The sequence below is a fragment of the Lingula anatina genome, chromosome 3 (assembly GCF_051362555.1).
Source record: "Lingula anatina isolate TDL-2025a chromosome 3, LinAna3.0, whole genome shotgun sequence".
NCBI lineage: Eukaryota > Metazoa > Brachiopoda > Lingulata > Lingulida > Lingulidae > Lingula > Lingula anatina.
The window spans coordinates 4,111,579-4,138,128 of record NC_141769.1 but is presented as its reverse complement, the minus strand read 5'-3'; the positions used below and the strand labels follow the sequence as shown (position 1 = coordinate 4,138,128).

General features: G+C 37.9%; 4 protein-coding genes across 8 annotated transcripts; 1 reads left to right on the top strand and 3 right to left on the bottom strand.

The window, feature by feature from the left end:
• Positions 1-1,365: 1,365 nt before the first annotated feature.
• On the bottom strand, positions 1,366-4,229 carry LOC106156813 (UDP-glucuronosyltransferase 2A3). Of its 2 annotated transcripts, XM_087009989.1 has the most exons (3): positions 3,494-4,229; positions 2,833-3,004; positions 1,366-2,278 (listed from the first exon to the last, which is right to left on the bottom strand). In XM_087009989.1, exons 1-3 carry the CDS (start codon positions 3,793-3,795, stop codon positions 1,643-1,645), a joined length of 1,110 nt encoding a protein of 369 aa, XP_086866115.1. In that variant the 5' UTR covers positions 3,796-4,229; the 3' UTR covers positions 1,366-1,642. The 2 variants fall into 2 exon arrangements, with proteins under 2 accessions (XP_086866115.1, XP_013387697.2); XM_013532243.2 differs by having other exon boundaries at positions 2,833-4,229.
• Positions 4,230-5,737: 1,508 nt separating this feature from the next.
• LOC106166875 (uncharacterized) lies at positions 5,738-7,922 on the bottom strand. Of its 2 annotated transcripts, none has more exons than XM_013545540.2 (3): positions 7,656-7,922; positions 6,712-7,420; positions 5,738-6,526 (listed from the first exon to the last, which is right to left on the bottom strand). In XM_013545540.2, exons 1-3 carry the CDS (start codon positions 7,659-7,661, stop codon positions 6,510-6,512), a joined length of 732 nt encoding a protein of 243 aa, XP_013400994.2. In that variant the 5' UTR covers positions 7,662-7,922; the 3' UTR covers positions 5,738-6,509. The 2 variants fall into 2 exon arrangements, with proteins under 2 accessions (XP_013400994.2, XP_013400995.2); XM_013545541.2 differs by having other exon boundaries at positions 7,702-7,922.
• A 1,719-nt stretch (positions 7,923-9,641) lies between these two features.
• Positions 9,642-14,297, bottom strand: LOC112042524 (guanylate-binding protein 4-like). 3 transcript variants are annotated; one of them, XM_087009301.1, is made up of 5 exons: positions 14,212-14,297; positions 11,935-12,089; positions 10,594-10,792; positions 10,094-10,345; positions 9,642-9,811 (listed from the first exon to the last, which is right to left on the bottom strand). In XM_087009301.1, the coding sequence occupies exons 4-5, from the start codon at positions 10,279-10,281 to the stop codon at positions 9,736-9,738; spliced, it is 264 nt and encodes an 87-aa protein (XP_086865427.1). In that variant the 5' UTR covers positions 10,282-10,345; positions 10,594-10,792; positions 11,935-12,089; positions 14,212-14,297; the 3' UTR covers positions 9,642-9,735. The 3 variants fall into 3 exon arrangements, with proteins under 3 accessions (XP_086865427.1, XP_086865428.1, XP_013389597.2); XM_013534143.2 differs by lacking the exon at positions 9,642-9,811 and adding an exon at positions 10,935-11,161 and having other exon boundaries at positions 10,174-10,345; XM_087009302.1 differs by lacking the exons at positions 11,935-12,089; positions 14,212-14,297 and having other exon boundaries at positions 10,594-10,928.
• A 2,264-nt stretch (positions 14,298-16,561) lies between these two features.
• Positions 16,562-25,896, top strand: LOC106170458 (guanylate-binding protein 3-like). Its single transcript, XM_087007750.1, has 8 exons — positions 16,562-16,635; positions 18,941-19,082; positions 22,381-22,833; positions 23,060-23,513; positions 23,791-24,074; positions 24,354-24,641; positions 24,880-25,270; positions 25,877-25,896. Exons 2-8 carry the CDS (start codon positions 19,062-19,064, stop codon positions 25,894-25,896), a joined length of 1,911 nt encoding a protein of 636 aa, XP_086863876.1. The 5' UTR covers positions 16,562-16,635; positions 18,941-19,061.
• Positions 25,897-26,550: the final 654 nt, after the last annotated feature.

Here is a 26,550-nt window from a genome sequence, read left to right as displayed (position 1 = left end):
TGTAAGTAAAATATGTAACAAGCATAAGGCTTCAGGCCCATGGGAGTTCAAGTTCACACTTTAAAAATGCCAGAATGAGAAATATGAAAATTTCACACAAAATTGCATAAATTCAATAAAAAATGATAACCCTCTTGAGCTGGCTTTCTAATTTGAATGCATGCCAATCCTAAAAAACAATCTAAACAGTTTACGGCCATTTTATATGATCAACTAAGAAAATTGATGAGATGGGAAAAATATCAATAGAACAGTGTTAAATGTCTAATTTCCTCCATTCTGAGATTCTGAACAAAGTGGATGATTGAATCTGACAAACTGCAATGATATGAGTTTATTTCCATTTTTGACACTTTATTACACAATACACGATAACAAGTTTACCATCATTTTTATATAATCAACTAACAATGTTGTAAAGATGCAGGAAATGTCAAACGAACACTTTTACGTATCTTATTAGTTCAATAATGAGACTGTTAACATGCCAAAGAATTTAATCTAAGGAAATGTGAAAAACAGCATAACTTCTAAAATAATGGCCCGGTTATGCTGATTTTCTAAATCAACCTGTGTTTTAGTAAAATTGACAACTCCTGTGAGTATAATGACAATTGGCCTTTCTGTTTTTCTTATATTGTGTTATCAAAAAAGTGAAAAAAAAACAAAAAAAAAAACAGCATAACTTCCATAAAAATTGCCCGGTCACGGTGATTTTCGAACTTGGCTTGCGTATTATGAATATTTATCAGTTCCGTGAGTTTCAAGCCAAATGGTAAAACGGTTTTTCACTTATCGTGTTATTGGTGTTGCAAAAATGTTGAAAAAAGTGAAAAAACAGCATAACTTCCCTAAAAATGGCCCGATGATGCTGATTTTCGAACTTGACCCCGCGTATTATGAATATTCATCAGTCCTTTAAGTTTGAATACAAAAAGTAAAACGGTATTCCACTTATCGTGTTATCTCTGAGTGCACGGCGACGACGGCGATGGCGACGGCGACGGCAACGACAAACGCAGGTGACGGCTATATGTACAGACTGCGTCTGTACATAAAAAATAGGCGTTAAAAAAATTAATTAAAAAAAGCATTGGTAGCCATAGATACCCCTCCCTCAAAAACAAACAAACAAACAAACAAGCAAACAGGCAGACAGATAAACAGACAGACAGACAAATAGATAAACAGACAGACAGACAGACAAACAAACAAACATACAGACAGACAGGCAAGGAGACAGACAGACAGATAAACAAACAAACAAACAAACAGACAGACAGACAGACAGACCAATAAACAAATAAATAAATAAACAAACAAACAATCCACCCACCGATAGTAAACCTGGCGTCCATTTCATACTACTAACATGAGACTTTTATTGTCAAACGGTATATACTAGCAAAACTGATGCGAAAGGTATGTATGTTTGGTGTCAAAGGGCAAATATATACTACGATGTGTGTGTTCACATTGCATATACACGTCTATGGCCATTGCTTCAGCTGTCTCGGCAAATACTGTGAATTTGCAGCAATTACATGTGCTAATAAAGATGATAATATCCAAGGAACATGTCTTAAAAAGCGTTTACCAACAACATATAAAACGTCAAGGGTTGATTGGCACCTAACTACCATTACGAACGCTTAAGTTTAACTCTCTTTAGCAAGAGTCTAATTACTCGTACAGCCGCCTTAAACATACATACAGCGAAAACCTTCAACAGAAAGGTGAAACAAAGAAATGCAGCGACAAATGGCAAGATTATATCTAGAAGGTAATATTGGTACCATGACAGTTTGAAAACCGCCTCATTGTGAAGAAATAATGGACCACGGTGGCGGATCACGTAGTCAATCCAGAATAAAAATTCGTCCTTTCCTGATATTGGAACGTCTTGTAAAATTTCGGACATCTTTGCCGCTTTTTGTTTGTATTTCTCATTAGTTAGTACCTCGTTGATTGCTTCCTCTAGCTCTATCTGTGTCATTGTATGAAAGTCGATTAAAACCCCAATTTTTGCCCTTTTCACCAATTTAGCTGCATTATGATGCTGGTCTGCAAAAAGCGGCACTGCTACCACGGGCACAGCGTGGAACAGCGTCTCCCACGTGCTGCTGATACCACAGTGCGTGATGAACAGCTTCATGGCGGGGTGAGCTAGAATGTCGTTTTGTGGAATCCACTCCATGATCTTGGTGTTTTCCCCTAAAGATGGCGGAATAGGTCCTTTGTATCGCCATAATACTTTCTGTGGAAACTTGGAAAATACCTTCGTAAAAAATTCAAGAGATATTATATTAAGTTGTGGCACAGTTAACCAATATGACAAGATGGAAATTCACTATATGCCATATATTTATCAAATATAGACCTGATTAATTAAGTACGCAATTAAAAGATTACGCACAGAAGCGTGCAGATGTAATATCTGCTTACATGCATTATGCGCAATGTGTGTATATTTTGTGTCAAAGGGCAATTATATACCACGATGTGTGTGTTTACATTGTATATACACGTCTATGACCGTTGCTATGGCTGTCACGGCAAACACTGTGAATTTGCAGCAATTGCATGTGCTAATAAAGATGATAACATGTAAGGAACATGTCTTAAAATGCGTTTATCGATAACATATAAAATATCAAGGGTTGTTAGGCGCCTAACTACCAAAACGAACGCTTAAGTTTAACTCTCTTCAGCAAGAGTGTAATTACAATAATTACGGACAAGCAGCTGGAACTAACAGGCCCCACTTAAATCCATTAATAACGATTCTTCCAATTGGAGACACAATGATTTCTATAAATGTAAATTGTTCACCTTAGCAAATAGTTCTGCTGTCTCCTCTTCCAACGTCGGCATCATAGATCCAAAACTCATAAGTATAACCCCATGATGAGCAGACGACATAAAAGAAAGTAGATCGGACGACAGAGGGCGCGGCGGGGTCCACTGTAGCCCGGATATTGGTTTTATATGAGGCATGACAGGTCTAGGAAAGTCAAGGGCAAAATGTGTATTGGCTGCAATAATTATAGAGACGTTTTCAAAGCAACGATGAATTGGAGGAAAGTTATAATCAGGCAGAAACGTTGACAGTAGATTTTCTATGTCTCTAATGTAATAGTAGTTATAAAATGCATTTGCAGCTATCCAAAGCATTGTATTTCTGAAGCGCTCCATGTAGTTCATATTGTTTGTAAAGTCTGCGCCTTCCATAAGGGTCGTGGCTGGATTTAAGGGATTCTGATTTGCAATCCACAAACCCGTTAATCCATAGTTTGAGTACATGACAGATGGGAGTTTTAACTGATACAAAAGAATTGCAGAACACAATTCCAAGTAATCAAATATGAACAATGAAAAGGTTCCTCTTTTGATATTACTCATAAGTTGTTTGTCAGACAACATGTGTTTACACGTTTCGCGATTAGATTCAGATTCTATATGAATTAGAGTAAAAATGTCGGATTTCACCAACCGCATCATTGTTTTGAAATCTAATTTCCGAGGTAGTTGTGATCCGTCGTTGACAGTTACGTTATACGTCTCCAATACAACGCCGGGTAGGGGTCGCCAGGGTGTGTAGTCGGCCCTGACTATCATGGTCACATTATGACCATGTTCAGTCAACATCAAGGCCAACTTCTCCATATTCATAGCTCTGGAAGTGCGAGTTGCTCCATACGGCAGCATGAGAATTTTGTCTCCGTGGCAAGAAGTGGTAAGGCACAGTAGGCCTACAAAAAGGCTGAGTCCTAGTCTGTAAAGAACCTGGTACATGGCACTGGTTCAGGCAAACGAAAAAATTCCAGTCCTAGCAGCTATGTTAACACCACAACGATCTCTCACAAAAGCACACTCACGGTCAAATAAATAATCCCGTGTTAAATGCTTTGGCTCCTGTTCTTAAACCAACTAGAGGAAAACACAGGAATCAATCCACAGAGAAAAATTTGGGACGTAGCAATTAATCGTGCGCGGAAACTGGCATCATAAGTCGTCGAAGGTCGAATCGCGTGGAACGTTTCCTAGAGAGAGATATGCTGGATGTTATTATGACAGCTGTATCCCTTCATTTGAATCCCACTGCTATACATGTGTAAGCATCGTAGTACTTTGTTAGTTCATGCACATCCTAACGCTCAAATTATTAAAAAGTTTGTGCTGATATGCCTGCATTCCAATCCGTACAAGTAGTTCGTCTACTGCCTGGATTGTGATCTATTTTGTACTTTGTATACGCGTAGATATTCCTGCCTTTTCAGTTAACCTAGTTTTAACATCATTGTTATTTATATAAAAAAAACTAAGGCATCGCGATGGTGTTCGTAACAAACAGATATCTAACATCACAAGGTCTTGTTTATTCAACATTCGGAATATTGGCATCATAAGGAAATATCTGAATCAATCATCTGCTGCTACTGTAATACATTCATTGGTAACTTCCAGGTTGGACTATTGCAATGCTGTATTATAATGACAGCTGTATCCCTTCATTTAATGTAACTACTCCTTGGTACTGTAGCAAAGGTTTCACAAACGTTTTGTTCACTTTGTTTACAGCCAGCTGTGACTGGTATAGGCCGTTGCTCTCACCCTGCTGAAAATAATGGGCTAGTTTGGACATTATAGTAAATAATTTCACTGCAACGTTTACTGTCATAAATCTCACAAAACATTTGATATAGCTACTGGTAGCAAAGCAATGGCCCATAACCATTTTCAAGTTGCGGTTGAAATTCCCATGAGTAATTATACCTCGTATAAAATATCTGAGCAGAATGGCAGCAGGTCACGTCTGTGCTTACTATTTCGGCAGAGCCAGTAGCGTTTGCAGTTGCAATGCAAGTAATTTTCCAAGCATTTGGATGGGTGCATGTGGCAATACCTCATTCTAATGTCCAAGGGCGTGCGTGGTGTCTTTTGAGGATACGGCATGTCTAGGTTTCTGATGAAATGAGGTTATATCTTTGAATTAAGTATTGTTTGTAGACTCCCACGTTTCTTGTCAAGTTCGGGAGAAGTTTGCTGTAGTTTTTTCTACCTTTTGGGCTGCCAAGCATTACTCAATGCCAGCGTCTAAATACAAGTTCCGCCGACAGAAATGGTGCCATGTATGATGTAGCTCCTTCTGGTCATCATGGTATTGCTCCAGCTCATCTTTCTTGCAAAATACAACAAATTTCCAATAACCACTAAACTGAGTAAGTAGACTGACCTGCATTTTCTTCTCTCTATTTGAATCACACAGAACACTGTTGGGATGCTATAAACTGTGCTGTAAGGAGGACAAATGTTCAGCTGACTACACTGAATGAGCTGAGACAGGCTCTGGACGAGCGGTGGGCCAATCTCAGCTAAAGATATATCATCAAACTGTTAAATACCCCTTTAAGAAAAGTAAATGGTGTCATCCGGGTCCATCACATCTAGAACAGATACTCTGTGGTTAAAACTCTGAATAGTACACCGGCTCCACATCCTTGTTAAGAAGTCTAGGTCTAATTTGTTTGTACTGTCTTGTAATTGTAAGAAGCAATGTATCCTATGACTTGTCATATTGGATTTCCTTAAAATATTCAAGGATACACTCTTGTTAATCGTCAGATGTGTATAATAAAAGTAATAAGGATGTGGAACCACTGGGAATAAATACTTAATCCTATACAAGCAAACTAAACGCATAATAAAATTTGCAAACTACAGTGACGTGGTTAGATCCTCTCAGTGTAACAGAGAAGATAGAAGCAATGTGGATGGGGAGTTTTTTTTTGCTTATATACACCTGCCCTTAGTAAAATGAAAAGTTTGAAGCAATATTGCTGCAAACTTTAAGTCTGCGGTAACAAGTTTGCTGGAGATTGCAAGACAGATTTTATTGCTTCTACATGTAGTATGCAGTCATATTGCAGCTTTGTTGCAGATTTGCAAGTTGCAGCAATATTGCAGCAATTTGCAGCAGCTAAGCCCATGATACTTTGCTAATGATACATGTAGTTAAGGGTCCTAGACCAGACCAGTCCAAGTAGCGGGTGTGTAATGTCTTTTTTCTCATTCACATTTATACATCTACTTTCTATAACTTTATAAACAAACATACAACTAAAAATATGGATATATTTTAATAAAACAGTTCACTTCATACTACATTTAGTCACAGATTCATTGTGCAAATAGTAAATCGGCCACGAAAAAAAGGAAAAAAGAGTAGAAAAAGATTTTAAAATCTATAAATAAGTTCCTGTTGATAGTAACAATGTACTTCATCGTATATTGATCTTTTATCGTCTGTAAAGATAAATTCGTATGCATTTCCATTCATTTTTTTGGAACTTCTCTCATCTCATCCTCTCTCCTCATTCTTCTTTAGTCTATATTCCAGTCGATTATATATGCTCATTTTGAATCTCTGATGTTTTGCACAGGTGATAAAAATGAGATTTTTCACAGCAGCGTTCAGTGAATAACCACGAAATAGTAACTGCAACTCGTCACATCACAGCAAAACCTACAAAGAGGCAGATGATATATGCAAAAGCATAGTTGTAGTCGTTACAAATATTATATAAATACAAAATGTTAAATATGACGGTGGGATATAATTATTCGAAAACATATTGGCACTCTACATTGTTTTATTTTTCGCACTGAATTTTCCAGAAAAGCCAGCGCGTTTGTTAAGGGAGCACTTACCACCACTTCCTCCCCCTCTGTTCTGAACGTGTCGAAGCCCTTCTTCGAGATTTCTCTTTTGCTGTAGAAGAATCCTTATCTGGTCAGCATTTTGATTTGTGCGGTTTCCGTGGGCATCTAATTGTTCCTGGTTCAAACGCACGCGGTCTTTCAATTCTGTGGTAATTCTCAGCACTTCTCCTTCTTTAATTTGTATTTCACGTTGCTGCTCGCTGTTCCCTCTCCGAATTCTTACTTCATACCGCTCCCTCAATTCGCTCCTCTCCTGTTCCAGTCTTCTCATACTTTGCTCACGGTTAGTTTCTATCTTTCTCAGCGTTTCCATCAAGGCCTGCTCTGTCTCGGCGTTCTGCTGTTTCTCCATCTCAATAAGGACGCGCTCAGTCGCCATCTCCTGCTCTTTCTTGGCTACCGCCCCTGCAGTTTGGTGAATCAGCTGGGTCTGGGTCTGCTTCTCGTTCTCGAAGTCTTCCCTCACCTGGCGGGTGCAGTAGGCGGGGCCCTTCTTAGGATACTGGTCGTAGAGGACAAAGACCTTCTGTAAGTCTTGGATGAAGTCAAAATGGCCGTCGGAATGAGAGTATTTTTTTTCGTCGATCTTTGGCTGTACGATGCTGGTAAAGAGAACATCCAACATTTCTCTGTACAGTCGAAAGGCATCTGATTCGTTGTTTTGACTGATCATGGTGAACTCCTTTTCGACGTCTGTCTGGAATTATTCCAGTAAAATATTTAAGAAGCCACATCTTGCGACGAGTCCATGAAAAGAAAATGAAAATGAATAAAAATAAGAATATATATAATAAAGCCGTATACTTTTGTGCAAACTGTAGGTTTATAACACATACATGTATAACATACGAGGTATGGTTTACATTAGTTTTGACAGAGCTTAATTGGTTAAACATAAAATATAATAAATTGAGAGAGAGAGCGCAACGCACCTTCATGCGATTGTAAAATTATCCATCATCATCAAAGATGGCGTACTCTGCAAATGCTTTCTCGGCATAGTTATCGAAATAGTGTCTGTGCCTTCCTTCAAGCTCATTTTCTGCGAGCGGCAGCTCCTCAACAGTGTCTTGCATTGCAACTTTGTAGACCTGCAGCGCCATCTCTACTGCCTTCAGGCACTCCGCCTGGCGAACAGCTACCACAGCATTCTCCACAGATGGGATCTTATCTTGGCGAAAGGCCAGGACGCAATTACGGGCGATCTAAAACCAGATCTAAAATAAAATAGCATTGTATTTAAGCATCTCCTTCAATTTTAAGAGTTACTTCACCAATGGGAATGTTAAGTAAATTAGGTAAATTGGACATGTTCGGTGAAATTTCGAGCAGAGCTGCCTGTTCGTGATCGGCGACTTAGCCGGTTCCCTCACTTTGCTTTGACAATGTGAGGAAGGTGGATGCTCACCCAGCAGGACGAAGAATAAGACCTGTCAAAGGGCGAATAAGCTGTATTTGAGCCAAATGCCTAGAACCAATTGCAGAAGACAACGAGAAACCCGAACGTCATAAAGCTACTGTGGAGCGCACTTACTGCAAACAAAAGAATAGAATGACATGTACATGTACCATCGGAACATGGAACGAAAAAAAAAAAAAAGAACAAATATGAAAACTGGAAATCATCCTACAAATATCAGAGGTCAACATGTTGGCATTTTTGAGATGAAAATGAGCTGGGAGTACAAATCACAATGATCATATAGACAAACAGCACCAAACCTAAGGAAGGTTTTGGACCATCTCCCACAGAGTCTTTATGGTAAGCTAGATTAGTATTAGTGACCAGCATTAACACGGAAAGCGAACGAATGGGAATTTGATTGAATGCAGATGAGACAGAAGTAATATATGACAGTTGCGCAAAGCCCACTCTCGACAATTTATAACATCAAAGTTAAAGACACGCAGCTGAAATAAGTGAACCGTTCCAAATCAAAAGTCCTTCCAAACAAATATACATACAGGCAAGAATTGGACAAGCAAAGGTATCATTTAAAAAAGTACAATCAACACTTACCAAACCAAAAGTCAATATTAAAAGTGATAGAAACAGTTATACGGTCTACAATAATAAACGGGTGCGAAGCAAAGACCATAAGCAGCAACATGAAAAATAAATCAAATGCACTTGAAATTTGGTGCTACAGAGGAATACTAAAACACACAGCACACAACCATCAGGCCACGTGTAACTACAGGTACAATAAGAAAGACACAATGTACTTTTATTGGACATTGCGCAAGAAAAGGCGGTCTGGAAGCCAGCATAACCACATGAAATATTTGGGGGAAAGAAGTGGAAGACAAACACCCCATTTCCATAGATTTTTAGATCGATCTATCCCTGTGGGGAGTCTCACTAGATTACTGTCAGCTTGGCCGGCTTAAGTGTCTGCCCCGCCTACTGAACGCTGTAAGGGGGTAATTAACTATGGTGTCCGCTCGGCTGACTGCAATTTAGCGTGAACCTCCAGGGAGTTAGGTCGATCTAAAACTTAATCTTTAGATCGATCTAAATCTCTGGGAAAGCACTCAAAGAGAGAAGACACGTGCTAGATAGCATAACACACTGATTCGAAACAGATACGGTCAGCAATCCCCTAAAAATTGATAAAGACAAAGAAAAATAAAGGCTTGTGGCATGGTACTTCATGTTGATGATAATGATGATGGTGATAATGATGATAAGTAAAAATCCATCTTTTTCAACACAAATTCTATCATAACCTAGTTTTCGATATAGGTTAATCATCAAATAAAAAAGAGAGGGGGTGAGAGAGAGATTATCAATTAGAGATGATCATGATTAAACAGTTACAGGTACAGCAAAAATGAAGACAAGTTTGTACTAGCTTTTTAAAATCAGATTCCATTGGCCCGCTTATTATACGTATTACTTGGACACTTACGTCTACTGTTCATCCGCTCCCCACGGACCTTCTTTGGCTCACTTTGCGCGTGGATGGTGGACATAAGCTGTGTGACACCGTCCACAAAGGCGGGTTTAAGTTAATCCTCCGGGACCTGGTCCACCTGCCTCAGGGCCTCGTCCTCAGTCACTGACCGGGGGAGAACAAAACCGGGCCTGTTTTGAATAAGAGCGAATTAAAACTTAAGAGAGTTAAAACTTCAAAAATAGGCTAAGCCTGTTTCACTTGTGAGACATAGCAATTCTAGGCCCTGAAGTTAGAATGTCATCGTGTATGCAGTTTCTTTCGAAACAATAAACTTTTTTACGAGCCTTAATGCGTAAGAAACAATGAAAAAGGGAGATTCGGCAAAATTCGTTCTACAGGTGGTCGCAAGACCGGTGAAACAGGCTAGGGGTTTTACATTAGACACGATGAAGAGTCAACGAAAGCAGTACCTGTTCGGAGAGTAGGATTTCAGTTTGTCACGGAAATTGTTCCGCAACTGCGTTTTCTCTGCGAGCCCTCCATTCTCTTTGAGGCAATGCTCCAAGTAGGTTGTTGGGGTACACGGCTGTCCGTCGATCTCCAATTCCAGCATGAAGTCTCTAACTACGAAATACAGCGCAGGGAAAATCCGATCCATATTTCTAACATTTCCTTCATCGTCAACTCAGAGGACCAAATGCTCAGAGAGCCTAGATACTAAGCTGTATGAACTGTTAGCTTTCAAAACTTTCAAACTAATTCATAATTTCATAATTTCATAATTTATTATTTCTATATAAATCTTGCTGTTATCGCAGTTAACAAGAGACAACAAAGCAATTTTACTACCCCAGTGCCCTTTACATTGTAGGTTAGATTATCATTTTTTTTTTTTTACTTTTTAACCCCCCATAAATTATAATAAATAGAGAAGTCAGATGAAAAAAGAATTATCATTAAAAAAGGATACTCTAGAAGTTCTAAACAGCTCTCATCTATGACACCCTGGCAGTTGTAGATCAGGGTACTGCTGAGGATAACAGACAGAACAAAGATCTGAATGTCCCGGTTCTCGTCGCCGTCTGTGGCATGGGACAGACCCTCAGTGTCCAGTAACAGCAGGTGTTCGTTTGATCTGGTGGGATGGTCAGTCAACCAGGCCCAAATACCTAAATAAGTGTGTGGCCGACTTTCGATTTTTTAGACAAATAATTCAGAGAGAGAGAGAGAGAGAGAGAGAGAGAGAGAGAGAGACTTCAACAGCCAGTCGATATACAAATTTACTAAAATATCTTCAAAATATATAAGTACCCTTCGTTGTGGCATTGGTGGTGGAACCGAGTGGGAATCCCGACTGTCTGCCCAACATTCGGTTCATTAAGTACGACTTCCCTCGACGATCATTGCCCACAATAGCGATAACCACAACAGGTTTACTGTGCTGTTGTAGAGCCTCGGCTGTTTCGTCGTGAACGAAAAGTTTCCCGTCACTGTCTACACCAATGAACGGTGTGGGTTCGATTTATATTGAAGACATGCTAAATAAAAAAGATAGAAATAAAAATTACGAAAAGGGCCATGATGCACATTCTAAACTACTGTTGTCTCCCGAAATATCATTGCGTAGAAGTTGTGGATTTAACAACTGTTTTATTGCTACTAAAAAACAAAGGAGCTAGCGTAAAAATTTAAATCAGGGAAACGTCTGAAATTTACAGTTAGATAAAAAAAATTCCTGGAAGTAAAATAACTCCAATTTTAGGTTGGGTTTATCAAATAGAATAAGAAAGGGTCCGAACATATGGAACGCACACATATGGAATGCACAATACTAAAAATCGTCAATATTTACAGTGCCATATAACAGGCCCGTAGCCAGGGGGGTTCGGGGGGAAGGTTCGAAAGAACCGGCCTTTTTGCTGGGAAAAGGTCCACTCTGGGTAAAATTTGAACTAGGTACATGACGTTTTTATGGGAAAAGGTCCACTTTTCAGAAAAAGAACCCCCCTTTTGAAATTGGCTACGGGCCTGCATAATGTACTATTTTTACTATTATATAAATTTACAACATGTTTGTACGTCACCTGGTACAATACAAATAGTGCAAACGAACAGTACCCTGAGTGTAAGGTCACTGTACATGTATAGCACTGTATTGCTGGTGTGGGTTTTATATGAAAACGAGATCGAGCTGGCATAATCGAAATCTAGAACCTAGGGTAACGAACCTCAGCTGCTGTACATTCCCTTTCCATTAAAACAGCGTTTGTCTAAATATATGAGCTCTACCTTTGGTGAAATAACTACACACCTTATCACCCTGTTACCCAGTCCTGTCTTCCACAAGGTGAATGATGGTGCAGTATTTTCGGTGAGGCAACCTATGGACTGGCCTGGGTCTATAGCATCCACAAATGTCCTCGCTGTGTTTGTAGAGTTCACCAACGAATCAGAACACCGAGGTACCTATGGGGTAGTTTGTACACGTATATTCTCTTTATCTTATAGAGCATTACATACATGTAACAGATTAAAAATTAAACAAAGAGCTAGCTGCACTGCAATTTTTCTTACTGTGACTGTTGAAGAAAGTGCTCACAAAAACGCTATTGTATTGTTAAGTAACCATTTGCAGTTACGTCAATCTTTAGGCTACATGTAAACAGTATCCCTAGTAGGCACATGTACGTCCAGAGGAAAAATCATGTATCATTTAATCAATACGTAATACGTAATAGGACATGGAAATAACATCAGAATTATGCATCTTTGAGGTCATGACCACTTTTTTGTTTCGGCGTGATAATGCTACTCTACGTACAGCCAAAGCAATTGTAGCCTGGATTTACATATACGCGAACCAGATCCAAGCACCCAATGACCAACTCAATCCCTAGATCAGCACCTCATTAAAAAGTATGGGATATCTTCCGAAATAGATAACTGAGGCATGACCCCGATAACAAATATGATCTCGTTCTATCTTTGCCCTTCCCGTATGTGGAGAGCCATCACTGCGCAAAACGTAACAGTAACGTGCGTCCTCCAATCCAGAAGATACTGTACAAAATACCAAAATGTGACTTTGATTTTTTACTACGGTTAGCTTATTCACTAATTGCACAATCAGTACATTTTTGTGATAAAAATTATTTTAGAAGTTGAATAAAGATCATTGATCCATGATATGATTGTACGTTTCAGTTTACGCATGGCGACAGCGATGACACTTTTTTTGGCTAGGGGTACATATTTTTGTAAATATTTTATTCTAGTAATCAAGAGAGTGGGCATTAAAAACGTGTGACAGGTGTTTACATTTGCCCCCGATGTTACTCATTTCAACAAAAAGAACTAAAAAAATAAGTATTATTTCTGATACATCTCTGAAGAGCTACTTTACAGATGTCATATATAATTGGATTATACCCCGGTATATGGCATCAGTATATATGACATCAGTAATAATACTTATTTTCCCTTTAAGATCTATACGGTGAATTGGCATGAATCTTCAACAAACAGAACTAACCAGAAAGAGTACGCCCTTCAACCGAAGTCTGTACAAAACTCATCTGACCCCCAGTGTCCTAGTTTTAACGTAAGAAGCGATAATCCTACAAATAGCTCACAGAATAGTTTTCCCGGGGTTAGATAAGGATGATAACCCTGCCGCTAATATAACCTCAGCAGAGACACTTTGTTTCAGAATTTTATACAAAACTTTAAAAATGTGAAGGAATTGCTATTTGCTTCAGGAAAGAAATATGAAGTAACTTGTCAAAAGTTCAAACAGAGCATATTAATAGATATTTTATCACGAAAAGTCTTTTTAGGTTCTCAAGACATTGGTCCATACTGTTTTAAAGCTTTTAATTTACTGATAACATTTTTTTGTAACATGATGTATTTTTGATGCGTTTTTTTTTTTTTTTTTTTTTTTTTTTTTGTAAAACTCCTACACCCCAGGGTTGTTGCCCTGGGTATTACTGCAGATGTTAGTCATCATCCCAATTATTATTATTATTATTATTATTATTATTATTGTGTACAATTCCGGTGTGACGCCCCCTGTCTATTGATTAGAGCAGTAGGACAATTGCTGGCACATTTCCGATATTACAGTAGATAGCTACTTATTAGGTGACCACATTTAACATTGCCGATAGCAGTTTTGGTTCATGTAAACGGTGTAGATTGCAAAGCCATGCTAAACATAAAACTTGTCAACACTGAACTCGGTTGTCAATAGCGTACATACAGTAGAAAGGGAAAAAAACATGACTTATGTTGAGCGTGACTTACGTACCTTAAGCGTGAATTTTGCTGAATATCGAAATTTCAAAAGGTAAATATCAAAACAAACACGTAATCACAGTTGAAGTACTGTTGTCTAATACTTGTATGGGCTCTTGAAATCGATATCTAGTTCGGTGATTCCGTAAACGACGAAGCACGGGTAGGAACTACACTGTATGAAGTGCCTAGTTCACACTTCGTAGTAGGAATATGAAAACGATAGAAGTCACTAAAAATTGCATATACATGAGCGTGAAATAGTCCTCTTAATGGATATAAAAACGCCTACCATAAGTTTTTCGTGTTTTCTTTACAGACGGTTGCGGCCTTGAAGAGGGTGGTGTCGCGTCGCCTTCTAACGTCTCTCGTGGCCTTATATTAATTAATAATCAAGTTACGTATAAGTACTCATGTGCCTGATAAATACATTACTCGTGTGCATTGTTGACAAAGGTATCTTTCGTTATGTGCGTCATACTTGGACCTGTAGATAATAATTTACTATTGAAGAAAATATAGAACTGAAAAAAAGGCGAAACTGGAACCAAACAGTCATGGAAAGTAATTAAGAAAAAAAAGGAAAAGTATAACAGTGTTGTAACTACAATGCGTAACAATAAAAGATAAAAGACACCAATTTACAAGCACAGGGGGTGGTCTGAACGCATTTGTAACGTAAGTTCGCAAACACCGATAACAACCCAGTCGTTCATTTCTCTCAAAGTGTTTAGTGATTTCTTTACTTTTTAAAAGTGGTAATTTCGTTTACCTTCCCATAGACCTTTTTTTTTTGCAACGTTATTTCTGCTATGTACTCTCAGACCACCAGAGATAGGAAAACATGCAACCTGGGGGATAGATAAAGCTGCCATTAGGTTTGTGGACAGGCAGTTTGGAATTTTAGCCATAGTGTAGTTCTTGATTAATTCTTTATATCTTACAGCGCAATTTCTGCTCCCTAGCCGAGGCGTCGGGATTAATAAACCTGTCATTATGAATAAGCATGGGTCCTTCAGAATCTTAAAGTGATTTACATGTAGAACGTGTCCCTCCCTTAAGGCAATGTATTCTTTTTTAACAGCGTTACTTCTGCTACCTACCCCTATAGTTAGAAAAATGAAATGTTGGCAACTGATTTACCTGTCACTATGAATGAAAATTTGAAACTTTGAAAATATGAGTAATGCAGAGAAGGGCAGTTTACAGTACTAAGTAACAGACCTCTTCTTTTAATGTAGGTCATAGCATCCAATAGAAAAATCATCCCCCATGCACTCAGTATTCCTATAGTTACCAAGTGCAGTGTCTTTGTTTAATAATATAAAACAAGCATATTAATTACTGTTGCACATAAGGTTAGTTAACGACAATGGAAATTATAAAATCAAGTGAAAAAGAAAAATCACCAACCACAATGATGGCCCCAACCCTAGCCACGTACATATCCCTGACGATATGTTTATCAATTCCCATAGCTTTAAGTTGCCCACTATAATGGTCTAGCAGGAAATACTGGAAACAAAATAATTCACCCACATGTATGTTTTATTTTAAGACACAGCAGCACTAGAGTCTCCGGGTGCGGGGGTGGGGGGGGGGGGGGGGGGGTGGGGGGGGAGTATAACTATGGAATATTTTGGAAGTTATAGTTTATTTTTATTGTGATACATTTGTACTTGTCACAAAACCGATGATACAGATGGCTTAGCAATGACCCATAACCGTTTTTCAAGTCGCGGTGTGGGATGAAATTCTCTGAGGAATTTACTACAGCCGCTTATACATGTAGTTGGTAATTTTTGCACCTGATCCCGACCATCTGAAAAAAGATGGCGATCTCATATTATCTAAGTAAATAACATTTTCAGCGTTGGTTAATATACCCATCATATATACTGGAAAAAACTTGATGATACAGGATATACATATGTGCAGTTATTATCACGTATAATCGGCATGGTGTCATGTGCACGAACAAAGACATCACGGGATTCACTTAACTTCTTTTCAGGTCATTATACTGATACTGATAAATGTACACTGAAACATATAAATATGCATTGATGATTGTTTGTCTTGAAAAAAGCCTGTTTTTTCTAAGAAAAGCTTGTTTTTTTTCCAAAAAACTAAAATGTTTAAAATACGCAAAAGAGCAAAATGTACAGTTTCTCAGATTTTTTTATAGATTTGTAGCGATACAGATAAATATGCACTGATAATTGCTTGTCTTGATAAAAGTCAGGTTTTTCCAAGAGGAGACTTTTTTCATTAACTTAAGTGACGTGTTTGACTCTTGTCATGAAGTTAAGAATAATTTCATAGATTAAGCGTTGGTTAATATACCCGTGATATACATGTATACTGAAAAACTCTTCATTTGATGACACAGGGTATATATACATACAGTTTTTATCATGTGTAATCGGCATGTCGCCATATCAGCATGCTGACATATGCACTGTCAAAGGGATCACGGGACTCACTTATCTTCTTTTCAAGCACAGATAGATATTAATGCTCAATGACACTTGCTTGATTTAATAATAGTGTGTTTTCCACGAAGAACCAAAAAAGTTTTCCATATATGGATATCCAATTGGTGTGATAAGCATCTATTTGGGCTAGTCCTTGGCTAGTTGACTTAGTCTAGCAGAATATAGAAATCTGACAGGAGGTGAATAAGAGAAGCTTAAAAAATCCTCTCTTTAATACGGTAAGTAATAAAATATTATATGTAATGGAAAGAGTTATGCTTAAATAACAACCTTCATCAAAACGGTTAGATTTTGGATGATTCAAGCACAAAACTTATTTGCACAGCTAAACCTTTCCAGATATTATGGATAATTCAAGTGCGTTTATTTACTACATTTGGGCGACAAAAGAATTGCAGCATTATTCTTGTAGGTAAACAACAGCTAGATTCCTTAGGTTCTTCAATCGGTATTTTATTGAAAAGTGTTCAAGTCAAGTATGTATCTTTACTATAGGTTTACAAACTAGTGATTTGCCCTTTCCAAACACTTGTAATTATGTTAGTATTAACCGTTTGTATGGATAACCACGTGATCTGAATATGCATTGCCCCACCCATCTGGCCATAGTCTGCTTAAGGTTCAGTTATCTTTTAAGACGTGTACACCGGTATTAGCACCAACCCTCTTCAATATTTTATTTTCTGTTCTCCTGAGATACGCATCCAAGCTAGGATATCAAAAATAAAGCAACATGTTACGAACTCGATCTGATTAAAGTTTTTTAACCTTGTTTTTAACAAATATTATCCTCGTTTATCATGGTTTACTTGCCGAGCGAAGCGAGACAAAAATGTAAGGTCGTGCTCCCTCTCTACAACAAAACTTATGTAAATAATAGATGCATGTGGTACCACGAGTAAGTAAACTGGGTTGTTAAACCAAACTTTTCATTAAACCAAAAAAATAAAGATCGTGCAAGTGCCACCTTTCATTTTCCCATTGATTTCACCCGACAAAAAAGAAGCGTTGTCATTTAAAACTGTATTATCATGAATCAAGCCTTCCCGCACGAAAACGCAGCAGATACTCCAGCGCAGTAGACTACTGCAATCATACAGCAAACATGCTTCAAACCTGCTTCGATTTGGAAGCTAATTAGCATATTTGAAACATGCTCCTATCATGCTGCTAATCTACTGCATTATTGCTCCTCTCTGTACAAACCTTTATGTCTCCTCCATCCCAGTGTACCACAAACTTGCATAGTCCCATTCATAACAAAAGAGAAGGCAACAAAGACTATCGGTTGTTCGTGATTTGGCCCAACAAGACCGCTTTTATTATATAAACTCACTATCCTAATAATTTTAACAATAATAACAATGTAGCAAATTGTTGCCTGCATTAAATGTTATGGCCTTAGGGATAAAAATTAAATATGAAATATTAAATAAGACTCATCATCCTAAAAATAATGAAGTGACGAGTCAGCAAAAGTTATTATTTTCAAGCAATTTTGCACAAATTTCGTTTGTGGGGTTGCAAAGAGACCCCGCTAGTGGGTCAGGCAGTGACGACCCATGGTATAAGTAGCAACATGTGCCTCAATTGGGACCACCCCTCTAAGTAGAATTGAGCATGTGCAGAATGCGCATGTGCGTAGATAAACTCTGGAGATTGTTGTCGCCATAAAATCTCGTTTGACTACGCCCAACTTATCTATGTACCTTTTGGAGTAGAATTGCAGTAGGCTACATGTATACTGCATTTCTACTGCAAATATGCTCCACACCACTACTGCGTTAATGCTTCTTTGCTACTTCGATACTGCTTCGTGCGGGTGAAATCTATAGGCCTATCAATTATTGACTGCATACACTATAAAAATTGTATTGATATGTGTATGGGTATATGTTTGTTGGGTCAGCTCTTTCAAAGTTTTATTCCGAAACAATACTTTGGTTCCACATATTTCCGATGTGTGTTTAAGGGGCAAGCACATACGGCAAACCTTGACGTGACTGCCACTTTTGACAGGGCTCAATCAGCTCTTACCTTAATCCCGATGCAGTCTCCCCCTTTTTAATGCATTTTATCAGACAATGCCTATACGATGTATAAAACAATGTTATGCAACGTGCTGAGTTTAGTTATCAACGGATATGGTCAGCATACGATGAATCAGACTCTTCATTCTACTGTCATCTTTAAGGTAATGCCGATGCCATCTGACAGTTAATAGTTCTAGCAACTCCGTACCCCAATATTCGAGGCCGTGCTGACATTTTGGGTTTATAATCCGCCGTATTATCAAATTTCGCTAAACATTTTCCACTCTTTACGCATTTCAAATGTGGATTCCCATTGTTTGCGAGTGTTAATTCTGCTATATTTGACAAAAAATCTTCGCTTTTCTGCAATTGTGACAGTCTTGTATTCTTTATTTTGCCTAATAAGGGGTTACCCAAGTGCTCAACTATATACATGCACTGTACAGGGAACTTTGATACATGTATATCTTTTTAGTATTTTTTTTTTCAGGTCAATCTACTCTAAGGGAGTAGCATAACATTGTAGAGTATTCATCAAAAGTGAAACTAGCAAGTACATGTAACTGTGAGACTTCACGGCATTAGAAGAGAGCACACCCACCTGAGATAAAATGGCAGACAGCAAACCACAGGTAAATAATCCATCAGATAACTGTATTTCAATCATGATTTCACTTAATGTTTGTTCTTGCGGTGGGATATCGACTCAGTGTGACTTGACTGCCGTGGAATATTTAGAACTTCTCTGTTCTTGTAGAACAACAAATTGTTATGCTTTTAACTGGTTTATTATATAATGACTGAAAAATGTATTATTATTATTATTATTATTATTATTATTATTATTATTATTTTAACTGAATTATCATGAGTCACACCTTGCCTCTCTATCAATTATTGATTGTACTGCATGATATCTGACTAGACCCACTACATGGGTATATAGTAGCTGGGAATGAGTCAGCTCATTCAAACAATGTGCTTTTAAGTTTTATCCAATATTTTTTTATTTTAACCAATACTATCATTCCACAAATTTCCATTGTGGTTAAGGGGCAAACACAGACGGCCATCGATTGACACGATTGTCTGTTTTGATAGGGGTCAATTAGGTCTTGAACCCAATGCTGTCTGCCTGAATAACTATTCCTGGGGCAGTAGTCCATTTTAATGCATTAAAGACAGAGCCTATGTATAAAACAATGCAATACAACGTTCTGAGTATAGTTATCAGTAGAAAATGTCAGCACGCCATGAATCCAGTCTCTTTATTCGCCCGTTATATATGAAGGTTATGTATGGCAGTTTTCAGTTGACACAGAGTGTCCCCATATTTCTGAACAGTATGTTAGGATTGGAGAGAAGATCGAGATGAGAGAGTTTTTTTCTTTTAGGGATGTTTTAACATTACCCTGAAGTGAAAGAGACTTAGATGGACTAAAAAGGAATTTGTAGCACGTTGGAGGGGATTATCAATCATATGGCCTCTTATTTATCTAATATCCTTCTTTGATCCAATACAAAAGCGTCTATAACTTGACTTGTAAACTAATTACATGTGTATATATCTATGCTGAAGACACATTTGGCTTAATTATTTAACTGTTACAAAGCAAAATACATTAATGGCACATAGTAATATAAAACGCCTTGAATGAGAGCATTAACAATGGATCCCGACATGGGTGTATAATCACTATATAACCTGCTATTCTACCCAATGCCAGGAGCAGGTGGTTGGAGCTCTTAATCTGATTATATTCAGTGAGAGTCCCCACAGAGATGATTAAATTTATGTAGACTAATAGTTTTAATGGGGATGGGCCCTTAATCCTCATCAGTGTCTACTGATGGACACTGTGTTCAAACTCCAACACACACGCACACACAGTCTAAAATTTTAAAAACGTCGATTTCTTAATACTCTTGTTTTAAGAAACCAAAAGCAGTGAACCTTTAGGTGAGAAATCTATGTATGCAATAAACACCTCTATCTAATCGTGATGTACGTGATGTTTTGTTTTAATTTACTGATGCTGTACTTAATTATCTCTACTATCATACAAATAAATATACTGAACATGAGGTGATATATTTTTTTGAAAATATGTGTTTTGTCTGTACAGTTGTACAGACAAAACACAGCATAACGTTGAAACAACGTTGAACCATAACGTTGATAAGACATTGGATAAACATTGCATTTGAAAGTTGTGTCAACCTCAGATAACAACATTGTATCAACGTCAGAAAACAATGTTTTATCAACCCCACTCGGCGGAAATTACAACGTACACAAATTATAACGTACACTGTAAAAACATCCAAGTGCCTGCTTTGTCTGAAATTTTCAACGCATTTAGCTCCTAAGCATGTTTTGCACCCAAGCATGGTGCACCCTTTTAGCCTGGATGTGTTTAGCAGAAGGACATGTTTGATGGCTAAATATATGTTGGGTATAAATATAGCGCCTTTAAGTTAAAATTCCCAAGGTTTAGATTAATATATAGTTATTTTCTTATATATATAACAAAGTCACCTCAACCTGTCTATCTATAACAGGTTACCAAGAACAGTCAACTTTATTGACTTCACTCCATCACACTTACAGCTACTTATTCATCCTAGTGTTAGCTGACCTTGCAAGGAATTCAGTTTATTGGAATGTATTTCTGAATAACAAGTTAAGAAAATTCACTAGTTCACTAAAGACACAAAACAACTGTCACTTTTACTTTAAAACCCTTTTGTTATTATTTTGATCAATTTAGTTTTAGTATTGATAAACAAAGTATCACGTTTTCAATAATTTCAAATTACAATCCATAACTGCAAGGTTGTGTCAATGACCAAAATACAACGATGACCAAAACACAACGTTGAGTCAACGTCACATTATGACGGTGTTTTGACGTGGCTGGATCAACGTTGATTTTATGTTGAATTTAGGTAGATCAACGGCAATTCAACGTATCAAACTGTTTTCAACGTTGATCCAACGCGACTATGCCTGCTGGAATGATTACCATTGGTGGTGCATATATTCGATTCATGGCCAGCGTTGTTGTTTGGAGGTACAAATCCAGATGCTATTTTACATAACGAACCAGGGTGATGACTCCATATAGAGATAGGCTAATTCCAACTTCTACCTGTAATGTTCCTATAGATTCACCAAACATAGTTGCATGCAATCTTATGTGGTAAAGGTACAAGACAATGAAATAAAATTAAAAGCTGCTGGTATACACGTAATTTACTGTGGATTTATGAAAAAGAAAAACAAAAGAAAAAGAGGCTCAGTAATGTGAAACATTAGATGCAAAATGAAGATTAATTTTGAGGGTAGTAACTCGAAGCACAATTTTTAATGTCGAGAAACAAATTTATATTTGATGTGCACTTATATGATGATGGGGAAAATGTCACCAAATGAACTTAGTACTCAGTGCAATAAACTAACGGCAAGTGTCAATTGACTTGAGAAATCAGTAACTTTGTATGTTGTATTAACCAAATAACGCACAGCAGTCAGCCTGTGCTACTTTGTGTTAACATACCATTTATATTAAGGCAATGTCCTTCGGAGCAAAGGTGACTTGCAACGTTTTACCGAATGATAACGTCTTACAGGCAAACAGCGTCCCCTATTGTCAGAAAATAATTATTTTGGAAACAATAAGTCATTTATTTAAGTTCACTCGTTTAGTGTGGCATTAATAATTATTTCCAACAATCCTTCAACGAAAAAAAAAAACAAACAAGTTGACAGTTAATGAACTACCTTGATCGTTCATTTAATTACGACATATGTTAACTATACAGCATGGACGCCTATATATGAAAATAGCTGTCATTATGCAAGCAAAGATACATGTAGGAATAATCAAACGTTGGTTAAAACAGTTATCATTTATAATTCTTCACCAGGAACCCGAAGCAATGGATAAGCCAGTATTATTTATTGGGACATCAGAAAATGGGAAGCTTGAAGTCGGCGAAGATGCAATAGCAGTTCTTCAAAATATCGATGCCCCTGTGAGCGTGATTGGTATTACAGGAAAGTATCGTACAGGAAAGTCCTACTTGATGAACTTACTGTTCGGCGAGAGCAATGGCTTTGCCTTAGGGTGCACGATCCAGTCCAAAACCAAGGGAATCTGGTTATGGTACCGCCCACACCCACTAGATGCAAAGCAAGGGTTGGTGCTTTTGGACACGGAAGGATTGTCTGACCCTGAAAAAGGCGATAAAAATCATGACAACCAGATATTTGCGTTAGCGGTGCTTTTGTCAAGTTGCTTGGTGTATAACAGTATGGGAACAATATGTGATGACGCCATAAGAAGTCTTCAGTATCTTTTACATAATTGTCTTCGTTCATGATTTATAAAAAGGATAACTTTGTATGGCTAGACAAAATTTGTTTTGAACTTTTCAGTTGCATTTTTCAGAGAGCTTTGTGGTCATTCATGAAAAAGAAATTATTTTATTTTATACTCGGTAACATTTCTAAATATACTTATCTGGTCGGTAGTATTTAATATTATCCGTATTCTAAATCAACATCTCACTTTTTTGTTCTCTATAAAAGTGAAATATGACTCAGAGCCACTTTCCTCAACTTTTTGGTTTCATTACATCACTGACGAAGTATATCAAGCTGCAGGACACAGCAGAGGAAGAAAGCGGCGAAAACTTCGACAGTTCTTTCCCCTTCTTTGTTTGGGCAGTCCGTGACTTCGCACTAGAACTTCAGCTTGATGGTAAACCTTGCACAGCAGATGAATATCTCGAGAGGGCGCTGCAGCTCAAACCAGGACACAGTCAAAACGTCCGTGACAATAATTTTCCGAGAGAATGCATCGGTTCGTTTTTCAGAGGCAGGAAGTGCTTTACACTGTGCAGACCTGTTGAAGAGGATTCCAAGTTAAAAACCTTGGACACGCTGAATACTGAAGACCTAAAGCCCCAGTTTATCCAGCAGTCAGAAGACTTCAAAAACTGGATTTTGAGGCAGAATATGCAGATGAAAGCTGGTGGTTGCGATATAAGGGGCAGGGGTACGTGCCTTTATTATTGTAAATGTAAAAAGAGAACATAAACTCCTTGGTGAAAGTAATTACTATAAAAATGCATAGATTAACAAGTACACTGTATATGAATTATGTATAGAGATGAAAATGATAATCATGTAGCTAAATGCATCTGCATATATATTTATTTCATGAACATTACACAAGTGCACACATTCTCAAGTCATCGGCATGTGCTACTATATTAAAATTTATTTTGGTTAACCTATTTCTCATTGTACATTATATTTCCTTTTTGCCATAGGATTACTTCAGTTAGCCCAGTCCTATGTAGGCGCCATCAATGACGGGGCAGTGCCATGTGTCCAGAGCGCAGTGACCGTGATGGGAAGAAAGGAATGTGAACTGGCGATTGACCTGGCCTCGGATGCATACATGGGAGAGATGGACAACGCCTTGGGAAAGGCTCTGCCGGTTGACATTGGGGTTCTCTCTGAGAAACATATATCAGCATTAGACTCCGCTGTGAAGCTGTACTACGCAAATGCCATGCTCGACTCTGAAGGCCAGTATGCGCAGAAACTGCAGGTGAGATCCAATGGAAAGGCCCTCCACTGGCACTTGAATCTTCAATATTTATCACGAAATTTCGCCGAATTTACCCTCTGTTAACCGTTTCTCTCTAAAAGCTTGCTTTCGTCTTGTGTCATAAGCACCGATAGATGGTGGTGACAGTTCGGTAATAATTAACGGTTGCCTTCCATCGCTTCGTTCCCTCGTTCACCCAAGGGTCACATGCATAAAAAAAGCATTTTCCCCATAATCTGTTGAAATGCAATGAATTCATCTACTGTTTAACAATTGTAGGCAACACTGAACAACTGCTATCGAGTCTTCACAGAAAGAAATTGGCAGGCATCTGCCCAAAAGTGCGACGTCCTTTTAAAAGCCCTTGTACAGGAGTCACTGAAGCCAAAGCTAGACGAGGCAGCCTTCGGCGTCCCTGGCGGGTATGAGAAATATAAGGAAGAGATAGACACCATTGTGACGAAGTTTAAAAAATCTAAAGGAAAGGGCCCAGCAGCGGAGGAGATGTTGGAAAAATTCCTTGCCGGCAAACAAGATCAAAGGGAGGCCATTTTGGCTGGAGACAAGGCAAGATTAGACCCCGTCTATTCTCGGTAGTAATTGTCACGTCTCTGTAGAGCGGAAAGAAGAAAGTTCATAACCCGATATGGTCCACTAATACTTGCTAGTTTACGACGTTTGAAAAATATACTTAAGAAAACGCACCTTGTGTAATACAGTGAAGGTGAAAGAAACAATTATTATTGCTAAATTCATGTATACACATGTATATACTTGTAAATAATAATGTAAATAATTTATTTAGGCAATGACTAAAATAGACAGGGAAAATGCTGCACTACAAGAAGAAGCCAAAAGACAAGCTGCTGAAGCTGCCAAAGGGAACCGCAAAATAGAAATGTTGACACAACAACTAGTAGATGTTGATCTCACCATGCAGAACAATATGACCATGCTTAAAGACGAGTTTGAGAAGAAGCTGCAAGGAATTGTAGCCGGTTACGAAAGTTTACATGCAAAGAGGCAAGCAGAGCACGAAGAGCTTATGAAGATTGGATTGAAGACCCAAGCCCAGCTTTTAAAAAACTCAATACAGGACCTAAAAGAAGAGCACGATAAAACAAAAAACTACCTGGAGGAAACGATTTCCACCTTGAAGTCCACTTTGGACAAGAGAGGGTCTGATGAAGCTGAAGGTGAGTGTTTGCCATTTCTCTCCTTGCTGCAACCACTACTGCCCTTGAATCTGAAAATGAATAGTTGAAGTAACTTTGATCCATGGAAGTTTGAGTATGGAAAAGAAACGGATGGAGGTATTTTACCCGATGTGTGTTAACGGGCGGGGCAAAGGGTACGGCATAATGCCAAAGCGACGTTGGTCATCTGTCAGGCTCTGCACAACCGGACCAAAAGGTGGTTATTTAGAAAATTAGTAGATCTTGTCTCGTTTTAAAAAAGGGTCAAATTCACTCTATGATAAAGTGGCGGGAAACAGACGCCTAGTTATAGGTAATATTAACATATGTTTATATAATGGCCTGTTGAGTATTATACTAAGAAAATTGACGATATAGTATATGCTTTAGTTGCATTTTACACACACCAAAGGAATGTTCATGTATCGATTTCACTGAGTACTCTGTGAAGTTACCTGAACTACCAAAATGGCCGCGCGCAAAACTTGATTTGATTTTTTTTTTTTTTTTTTTTTTAATGATTTATTGAGTACAAGATTATATACAAGAACTTTAAAAGAGCAGAATAAATAAATCTACAAATAATTTGTTATTGATATATTTCAGTCCAGGAAAGTACATATTAATACGTTTAGTAAATGCACTCACTCTGTCACACACTCTCTCTCTCTCTCTCTCTCTCTCTCACACACGAATATACGTTCATAGTCTCATGAACAACAGGCAAAAAAAAAGATCGGTACCACAATGTATTCGACTAAACATACCATAGATGAGGAAACAAGAAAAAAAAGCGCAATATATTATTTTGCTGAAACAGGTGCATACTAATTAAATTCAAACATGTTTGACCAATTTTCCCATTTTTTTAAAGTTTGTTAAAAATACCTTTTTTAATACATTGAATCTTTCTATTGAAAATTGGTGTGTGAAGAAAGACGCATGCATTCTTCTTTTTGAAACTTTTGTAAATATAAAATTTCGTACAAAGAATAATAAAATGAATTGGGCTGTTGGGGTTTGTTGGATAGCCGAAAAGGATACATTTTCCATTAAAGGTAATGTTTTTATTCGTTCTGTTAAAGATGCAAGATTTCAGTTCTTCCCAGATATTCTTAATAAGTATACGCGCAGTGAAAGAAAGTATGCGAAACGTCTTCCTTGGCAATACCACAAAGAGAACAGACGTCATTATTCTCAAGCCCTATAGTTTTTTAATATGATTTAACAGGCAGGAGCCTTTGTATTATGCGGCATTGGAACCACTGCACAACCTACAA